Consider the following 10,488-nt stretch of genomic DNA (forward strand, 5'->3'; position numbering starts at 1 on the left):
TGCACATACGGGAGTGTATCTTAAGTCCTACACCAACATTTTTGGTTGAGTATGTTAATAATACTACAACTAAGCCTACTCAATAACTTAGAATAATATGCCATGAGATGAATACATTATATCCATACAGTACCGCTTCCAAGTCGGTGATCTTAGAGCGCAACATAAGTCAACTCAAAATAAATATCTTAAATAGCAGACCTCTTTAAATAGCATTACAAATGTAAGGCACACAAAGAACCCTAGTAAGCACGGATTCGGATCCTTTCTCTATAGTGCCGTTCTGTAAAGAGTTGCTCATTGAAATACATAGACCTTATTACTTGTGCTGGTGCTCAGACATAATTCTTAGTGAACATATAAAGACCAGGCAGATAGCGGCTCGTTGGTATAGGGTGAAAAGCTTGCGGGAACCCCTCTCCCTTATTGTGGCTCCTCGTCGTGTTCCAGATAAAGATCTGTTGCTGATATTGGGAGGATGCACAGGTCTGTCCTCAAGCTTCCGGACCCTATCTAGGAGGATAAGAAGAGTTGACAGACCCAGAGCAGGATGACAGTGATGAAACTGTGACAGCTCAACAAACGAGCACCAGTGATCTTTCCAGAGCAATCCGACCGTGTGTGTGTGTATCAGTGCCTGTTCCTTCCAACACAGCAATTGCTCCCGGATTCTAGTACTAGTACTGAGCAATGCCCCATGCTTTTTTCCCCACATAGTAATCGTTGTGTGTGTGTGTCCTCCCTCACCCACAGACAGACATTAACACTTAAATTTGTGTGTAATGGTGTACCTGTTAGTCCGTGAGTGTTTTGTAAGCATATAATACAATACGTTTCAGTTTTTTTTGTCTTTTCAAGACTGCCTTCAAATTGTTCGATGCCCATTGTGGGGGAGCAAAAGAAATTATCTCCTGTTCCTGCACTTTGTTTTGTCCCCTGGCGGCCTGTTTGCTTTGCATAGGTCAGGAGATCAATACAGGAGTCAGAGAAAAGGGGGACATTCAGCATCAGATAGATAAAAAGGTAGTTCACAATACATAAAACATGCTAACACTGGATCTTTCTCCATTTCGCCACAGTTAGGTCTACTATCCCTGATTGGCAGAGTTTGTAATTTCTAATTCGCTGAAAAATGCTCCATTTCCCTGATGATCAAAACAAATGCACTTGAGAAGAAGACAGAACAAAAAGAGCCCTCAAAAAAAGAGAATAAATATAAAGATCAGGGGCCCTAGAATCAAAACAATGTGGGACTTTTCCAAGTGTCCTTCGGAAAAATGGTCGCCTACATTAAACGACAGCATCGGGACTAAAGGTTTCGTCTACAACGCACCTATACCACAGTGATTAGTTGCTGCATACCTCCTTTCATAATAAATATCCTACTCTAATATTAATTATCGAAATAAAGATAACATAATAATGATAACAGTAAAAAGCTAGATTCCATCCATTTCTGCGATCTTTTTTTTGGGGTTTTGTTTTGTTGTTTTTTTTTTTTCTTTAATCACAGCAAGTTGGAAAGCAATGGGGTTCCCATCTCACTAATAATCTCTCTACCAATTACTATCCCCCTCCCATATGCTCCTAGTCTTCCTCCTCTTGCAATCAACCCACAACCAGCAACTATTTTCATCAGCATCCTCTTCATCATCTAGAAGCAGTCGCTGGGTGTCTACTCCCTGCGCATCTCCCATCCGCCTCTTTGGTTGCTATTGCATCCGTTCGGCTTGTAGCTGCTGGGGCTGGTACTGACTGAAGGCCGCAGCTGCGGCTGCAGACCCTGGCGCGGCGGTGGCCAGTGGCTGCTGCATGGTGTAGCCATAGCCGGCGGTAGCTACGTAGCCAGTTGCGGCGGGAGAGGCAGCGTACGGGTATTGCTCGTAGGCTGCAGCGGCTGCAGCGGTTGCAGCACTGGCGTACTGTGCGTAGGCTGCACCTGTATAGTCGATGTAAGGTGAAGACGCGGTGGCGGAGGCCGCCGCTGGCTGGATGTGAGGGATGACCACACTGGGCTGCATGAAGGCCTGCGGGTACACGTAGTGAGTGGGGATCCTGTGAGAGACAAATACAACAGCATGTTAGCATTGCATTATGGACACATCAAATACAGAACCACAACCACAGTGCGGCCAAGCACCCCATTTCCACAATTCAATAACACCACGGAAATGCCTGCTAGTGATTAGAAATATAAGGTTGCCAAAATAGATATCTCTCTGTACAAGTGTAATTTCTATGCCATTAGCGTTACCAAATAATTACTGTTTTCAAACAGGTTTTTCCAAAATTCCCCTATGTGTCATTGGTCAAACAAATGGTTTCTCCATCCCCAAAGCCATGAAACAGAGCAATTTTAAGAATTAAAGGTATTTAAAAAAACTAAAAAAACAAATCACCCTCTAATATTTAAAAGAAAGTTAAATCCAACTGAACATTATCCCCATCAGCTATTGGTCAAGCAATCAGATGCCCCGCCCCCAAGCTCATGCCATTGGCTGATCCGCTCCTCTGCTATCAACGAGAGGAACGTCTGTACTTCCTCAACAGACCACGAAACAACCACTTTTTGGTTGTTAAAAAAAGGTGCGCTCGTTCAAAACAGTTGCGGTTTCTCCATCCCCAAAGCCATGAAATTTTAAGAATTAAAGGTATTTAAAAAAATTTAAAAAAATTCACCCTCTAATATTTAAAAGAAAGTTAAATCCAACTGAACATTATCCCCATCAGCTATTGGTCAAGCAATCAGATGCCCCGCCCCCAAGCTCATGCCATTGGCTGATCCGCTCCTCTGCTATCAACGAGAGGAACGTCTGTACTTCCTCAACAGACCACGAAACAACCACTTTTTGGTTGTTAAAAAAAGGTGCGCTCATTCAAAACAGTTGTGTTTGATCCTTCGCTGGCTGTGCTGATTTAAATCTAGCGGTTCTGTTGTGTTTGTGTCGCAAGTTCAGTGGCGCAGGTAGTGACGATTCTCTCCGGCCAATACGTGATCAGCAGAGTTTACACGTCACGTTTTGGTAACGGTACGGTTCGCTTGGAACCTCAACCGAGGTGGTACTAAAAAAAAGTACCAGGTCCCAGGTACTGTCCCCAATGGAACCCCCCCCAAAAGTGACCCGTACGGAGCCGTACCGTGCAGTGGAAAAGCGCCAAAAGAGAGCAATGTTTTGATAACGCCTCAGTGTTTGCACTTTCTGGGCGAATCAACCTACAATTGTCTAAAAGTTGTCTGTACGCTAACCTGGGACAGGAGAAAATTATTTAACATTCGAAAAAATATAAAACACCTTTTAATACTTAAAATGCTAAGTTAACAGATTCGGAATCATCGGTGTTAAAAGTCACATGCGTTCAACACCCCTGTGTCCGTCCTATGAAATGGGGGAAGGTAGGACCCAGGAGAGGCGAAGAGGAGATGAGGGGAGCATTGTGAATATGTCAGGGCTACTTTGACAGCTGGACAGTTTTCAAAAAGGGACGTTGCTGGCTGTTTCCCCCTCCGCACTTAGACAATAAGCCTCAGGCTGGACAGCGCACACAGAGGGGAGTTTTGATTAAATAAGCAATCAGGAACAATGTGCCCATTCTGCCTTTCATTATGTACCCCATTGCACTTTCAGAGCGCTTTTCACATTTACTGTCTGCACTACACAGACAGGTGAGAACTTATTAAATTAGTTCAGGGATGATAGAATGCATTGAAATGCCTGTGACTCACTAAATATGATTTAATAAGGCAATACAGCTATATTGTAAAAGACAGTGACATCTGTGAGAATTTAGGGTAAGAGATTCTTATGAAAAACTAAATTGAGTTTAAGGTGAAATTTTGACTTTAAAGAAACAGGGAACAGTGGCTGTTGGGGGAAAAACAATTTATTAAGATTATGTTTATGACTGGAATATGAGCTAATTACTTCCAATATTTCCGAGTTGGTTTGAAAAAGTGAGAGAACAGTTCTATCATGGCAACCCTATTTGTAGCACACAACTATATCAAATCAAACCTCAACCCCTGACCACCCCAAAAAACAAACTTCAAAACATCAAAGGGCAAAGATGCTCTTATGAAATCTTTCATAGATGACAGCAGGGATTTTGTTAATATAGACTACCATTAGTCATACACAAAAGAGTCAAACACAGTGAAAACACACTCTACATACTGTAGGCTTCAAACATGGAGAAGTTCACATTCAACCTGCACAGGCACCACAACACAAAAACATCACCACACATAAGTGACTATTCACTCATTTAATAAATAAAATACTTCGCTAATTTAAAACAAGGTGCACACTGGGCTCTTAAAATATTAAACAAACACATTTATTCTATGACTTAAATATGTATCAGTGCCAGAAATGAACTAATTATTATTAATAATAATTAACCACCAACAACTTAACTATTACAAATTAAGGGACAATATTTGTCCACCGGATTTTATGGGCATTTTTTTTTTTTCTTTTACTTTTTTCAATTAAATTAATTAAGTAACATAAAATTAGTAATTAGAATAATTAGATGTATGAGAATGTTACCAATCAAATCAAAAATCAATAAATTTTGAGATTGCACCAAAATATGACAACAGAATATAAGCAGAGCTTGTCCATGCAAAAGTAATTCTGGGTAGTTGCTAGGGCACTGCTATGCGGTTGCTAAAGAACTGTGGCTGGTCACTAAGGTGTTTTTGACTCTGGACTGTATAAAGAATAGCTTAAGTAGTAAAGTTAGTAGCAAATAAATAAATGGAATAAACCTTCTAGCTCTTAATGGATGTAGCTAAGCACATCTTTAAGAAAGAAAATCCAAACATTAAATTAAAAAAATACATATATAGGTTAAATGTAATACTCTTGCTCAGTGCATGTCTGTCACAACATGGTCTAATATTAGGTTGGTCTATTGGTTTTTAGCACATTGGGATTCATACTACCGAACACGCTGTCTAAAAGCAGTACCAAGTTTCAGAGAAATGACAGAAACCTTGCGCAACCACTTTTGTGTTAAACAAAGTGCAGCTGACTCAAGACACAGTCAGTGCAGCTCTTTCGGTGTGAGTGACAGGGAGGGCTGGACGCTATTTTCTGCTTCCTCGGTCATTCCACACTAGAACGCCATTTTCTAAATGGAAGAAGATTTCACCTTCTACATCTTTATCTATTCGTCTAGTGAGCACTTAAGAAAATACTACACATCTGATCTGTCTTTTTTTTTTTTTTTTAAGTCACATGACTATGAGCCAAAATAATCAGTGATTTATACTAACAACTTACTCCCATTGACAACTGGTTATCAGGTTCTTTCAAACAGAGATTAAATTAATTGTTGGTACTGTGCTGCTCAAGAGCGACCATAAATATATCAATTTCTCCATCTAGACCACTGCAGCCCAGGAACATTGAAGTTTGTGTCTACATAAAGGTCAATTTTGGAGTTCCAAAGAACTAAAAGTCACCTGTTGTCATCTGTGAAGATCTCAGCTGTGCAACTATGAATAGGGCAACAAGACCTAGACTTACATATGCTACACACTTTGGACAAATTCAAGGTTCAAGGCTTCTTTATTAATACCCGAAGGTAAATTTGTTGTGTAGACAGGTAATTGGCCAGATGCTCCTCGTTGTCATGATCTGGTTAGGTTGTTTTTACACACTATGTGTGATAATGGCATATTTAACACTGAACTCTTGAGAAACTCTACAAAGAAAGTTGCAGAACTGGCATGACTTTGCAAATTTCAAACCTGGCCTATATATTACACAGTTCCAATTTGACTACCAACACCGTTTGGTTGCGTTTGGCCCCTGAACAACATTTTCCAACCGCTTTGAGGTCAAAGTATGATGCCACTGTTCATTTGACACGCAGCTTCCTGACAACACCGTCAAAAAATGCCTTAACACAGTGCACTAGTGCTAGGCAAGAGGTGCCATCTCAGCAGCAATGTGGCGCATGTTGGGCCTTGTTGAGTTTATCTCGAAGCTAAATGTCAGGAGCTGCCCAGCCCCCCAAGCCGAGAGAGAGTGTGTGACAGTGACCGGAGCCAGAGAGAGAGAGGGAGAAAGAGAAAGACAGTGTTAAAGAGCGAGAGAAAGCTTCATGCGACTGCAGTGTCAGCACTACAGCCTTTGTGCAAAACAATGGTGAAGCTTGTTTTCCTTAACGCCGCACGGGGCCATGCTAGAGTAAAGAGACGACAGTGGAGAAACAGTGAGAGAGCGAGAGCTGAAAAAGGAGGAGAAATGAACAGACACATGATGGAGAGGTGAGAGAACGGTACATGTCAGTCTCTGTGTTGTGAGTGTGACAGGATGCCCAATCAGTGAGCAAAATAAAACCGCAACGTGCAAGTTTGTAGTCGGGCTGTTGGGTTGGCGTGAAGAGGGATCAACAATGGCACACAAAACAAAACGGCACTCACTCCAATAACAAGACACCAGAAAACACAAAAAAGTGAAAGAAATTAAATAAAATAATAAATGATCAAAAACACAAGCTCCAGCAATAAAAAATAAAAAGTGAAGAAAATAAAAGGAAGCAAAGTAAAATCACACTTTGCTCAGTGGCAAAGTTATCACTCCTCCACAACACGGAAATTTAGCACCCCAAACTAGCCTTTTTTCCATTAAATTAAAAAAAGCACACAGTTAAGCTATCAACACCACTTCATAACTGTAAAAAGGCACACACAGCTCTATGTACTATTAAAAGTGAAAGTCCAAACCAAAATAAAACCAACATACATGCATCTGTAATCACCATTTTCGAGCTTGTTTGTGTGTGTTTGAGTCTACAGGTACTGTAGCTACAGATCTGCACAAAGCTCTCAGAGCTATTCCTCAAACCACCAGTTATCTTAACCCAAATCGAGCCTGTCGGACCAGAGAAAGATAGACAACATTGAGTCAGGCTATAGTGTCCAGTGTAAAAGATCTTCTTACCCTCTCTCTCTCTCTCTCTCTCTCTCTCACACACACACACACACACACACACACACTCTCAACATCAATCTAATTAATCAAAGTATTAAATAAGATTCAGTAATTATGAATAAGCATTTGAACATCTTGTCTTCCCTATTATCAATGTATAAAAAAAACTTTTGTTCATGTGATTATGAACTCTGTGAGTTCATAATCTGGTCCTTAAACTGGTTTGATGTTTAAAACTACCACTGAACACCTACATAATCATTTTTTTCACAGTTCTAGGTGTTACTGTTACTCACCCATATGGTCTTTGGATGAAAGCAGGGTGAACCTGAGGGACACCGAAAGTAAAGCCTGCACACAAAAGCATTAAATAGCATGTTAACATTGCTTTTATCATTTTTACAAAATGACAAATGTTATAATCCCAACTAAATCCGCTAAAGATAAAGACTGGTGGAACTGCTGTTTTGTAGAAGTTTGCCAAGTCAGTGGGACTGTATACATGAAGTACAATAGCTTACAGTCAATCACATCATTACATCTCTAATCTCCTTTACAGTTACTGTTTACCATTAATTAAGCCCTGAAAACCTTAGGTAAACATCAGTGCATGTACAAAGAAAGAAACTACACAACTGAAAAATGCCTATGCTTTTGCAGGAACATAAATCTATCTGCGCTTTGTCACCCAAACCTTGTAGGGTTTGTTGGTCATCCTTAGTCATTGTGTCAATATATAAAAGAGCGATGCAGTTGTTAACCAATGGCTTCCACTCATGAATATTATCTTCTTTGCTCTTCATAGCAACACATAGAAGCCTCACCTGGCTGCATCACCCGTGGCTTGGCTCCGAGATAAGCCAGGTTAACGTTGGCTTTCCTGCCATCGATGATGGGGTTGGGGTCCTTACAAGCTCTGTCTGCAGCAGAGCGGTCTGCCATAGTCACCTAGTTTAAAATAGAGAAGTGTGGTGCATGAGAGATACATAAGCAACAAATGCTCTAAAAACTAAAGGGATATGCTAATTCTGGCAACATAAATATATATATCCAAACATCAATGACCCTGTTTGGTACTAAATAGCCAGAGAAAACCATTGCAGACTTCACATAATTGCTTTAAACACACCCTCATGACCTCTGCCCCAAATGAGGCTTTAAACACAAGATGGTGTGCTTTACTTGGTGTTTACTTATTTCTAAGATGTCTGGCTAACAAAAATCATTAAAGACATTTAGGATCGATGATGGGGTTGGGGTCCTTACAAGCTCTGTCTGCAGCAGAGCGGTCTGCCATAGTCACCTAGTTTAAAATAGAGAAGTGTGGTGCATGAGAGATACATAAGCAACAAATGCTCTAAAAACTAAAGGGATATGCTAATTCTGGCAACATAAATATATATATCCAAGCATCAATGACCCTGTTTGGTACTAAATAGCCAGAGAAAACCATTGCAGACTTCACATAATTGCTTTAAACACACCCTCATGACCTCTGCCCCAAATGAGGCTTTAAACACAAGATGGTGTGCTTTACTTGGTGTTTACTTATTTCTAAGATGTCTGGCTAACAAAAATCATTAAAGACATTTAGGTCACTCCAGGTTTTCTACTTCTAATGTTGGATATTCTCGTGAAGCAGGCAACAGGTTTATTGTGAAATCCACTTAGGGTCCCTTAACTGCTGCTGTGTGGACTGTCAAAACTTTTCAAGTTGGCTTGTTTACTCAGTCGCTGAGGAACTCTTATCAGGGTGCTTCTAGTCAAACTCGACAGCTGAGCCAACAAGGGCCTGTGCATCAATGACCCTGTTTGGTACTAAATAGCCAGAGAAAGCCATTGCAGACTTCACATAATTGCTTGAAACACACCCTCATGACCTCTGCCCCAAATGAGGCTTTAAACACAAGATGGTGTGCTTTACTTGGTGTTTACTTATTTCTAAGATGTCTGGCTAACAAAAATCATTAAAGACATTTAGGTCACTCCAGGTTTTCTACTTCTAATGTTGGATATTCTCGTGAAGCAGGCAACAGGTTTATTGTGAAATCCACTTAGGGTCCCTTAACTGCTGCTGTGTGGACTGTCAAAACTTTTAAAGTTGGCTTGTTTACTCAGTCGCTGAGGAACTCTTATCAGGGTGCTTCTAGTCAAACTCGACAGCTGAGCCAACAAGGGCCTGTTTTAGACTTAAGCTGTGCACTTTATTCGATCAGGAATATTCTGATTAACATGTGGCATGTGGCTTAAATTTATACTCCGTGTATTTTAGATTTAAAGGGGCCGTTTACTCAAATTATTACCCGCATAAATTTCTTAGAATTCAAACGGAGATGACAGTCTCAGACAGAGTCCACTTTCCTTATGTCTTTTCTTACATAAAATGAAAGTGAATAGGGACTGGGATATTCAGCCTAAGATGTCGTTTCGTGTTCGCCAGGACAACATGAGGGTGAGTTAATGTGAGTTAACTGGGGTGAACTGTCCCTTTTACAGCACAGGTTTCAATATCAGCCAGTAAAAGAAATGCAAGCAGATAGCGTAAAACAATTGTAAAAGCTTGAAAGGTTTAGCGGCCACTTACTAAAGCTAGTATTTGAGTCGTCAAGCACGCGCGTTACGCAGAAACTCAGTGTGTTTGATTATAAAAGTCGCCTTCATTAGATCTGGTGAGTTGCCATTTAAATGTGTTGTGTCACGCTGTCACACAGCCGTGGCGCAAAATGTTTGTTTCAAAGTTTACGTTTGACAGCCTCTAACGTCATAGTGGGAATACTTACAAATCCATAACCCCTGGACTTTCCAGTCTGTCTGTCGGTAATCACCACAGCTTCTTCTATTTCGCCAAACACTTCAAAATATTTCCTTAGACTGGAATCCGTCGTATGATACGGAAGACCACCGACAAATATCTTGGTATAAGTGGTGTCCTTTTGGGTGGTATGCATCCTCACAAAAATGCTCAAGTGCAAAAAAAAATAAAAAAGGTTAAGTCGATAGTGCAATTTAGGACTGATAATGACCGTATCACCCCGTTAATATTCCGTTAAAATATTCACTAGAAGTTACAAAAAGCGATTGCTGAGAAATATAAAACGCACGCTCGCAGATGGGTTTAATGTCAGAGGTAGATTAATGTGGTAAGTAGCCTAATGTGGAGCGGATTGAGCCAAGGATCATCAGGTGGGTCAAACTCCTCTTCCAAACTGACGTGACTTCTAAAAAGTGCGTGTTACCCATTCCTAAAAGCACCCGGTTAAACCACACCCAGATCACTCTGAGGGAGGTACGAGCACGCTTGACCCCACGCCCACTACACGCGCTGAACAACAGCTGGACGGCGCACAACGGGCATCTGTGTGCCTTTGTTCAAGAACTGTAGACATTTCATACAGTTGTTGTTTTAGTAAATGCATGTCAATTTGTGTATGATAGGAAAAAAATACTCCAAACGCCACACTTTTCTAACAGTAAGCTTGCTCATAAAAAACAGATTAAACCAACCATGTGATTTTATAGTTTTAACTGGTCTCCCAGCCTT

General features: G+C 40.7%; 1 protein-coding gene across 1 annotated transcript; it reads right to left on the reverse strand.

Annotated features, from left to right (window-relative positions):
- Window positions 1-863: 863 nt before the first annotated feature.
- LOC107754275 (RNA-binding protein 24-like) lies at window positions 864-10,167 on the reverse strand. Its single transcript, XM_016570665.1, has 4 exons — window positions 9,728-10,167; window positions 7,772-7,895; window positions 7,244-7,298; window positions 864-2,055 (listed from the first exon to the last, which is right to left on the reverse strand). Exons 1-4 carry the CDS (start codon window positions 9,893-9,895, stop codon window positions 1,713-1,715), a joined length of 690 nt encoding a protein of 229 aa, XP_016426151.1. The 5' UTR covers window positions 9,896-10,167; the 3' UTR covers window positions 864-1,712.
- Between the last annotated feature and the right edge of the window lie 321 nt (window positions 10,168-10,488).

Source organism: Sinocyclocheilus rhinocerous, unplaced genomic scaffold, assembly GCF_001515625.1.
Source record: "Sinocyclocheilus rhinocerous isolate Xijiao unplaced genomic scaffold, SAMN03320098_v1.1 scaffold262, whole genome shotgun sequence".
Classification (NCBI taxonomy): domain Eukaryota; kingdom Metazoa; phylum Chordata; class Actinopteri; order Cypriniformes; family Cyprinidae; genus Sinocyclocheilus; species Sinocyclocheilus rhinocerous.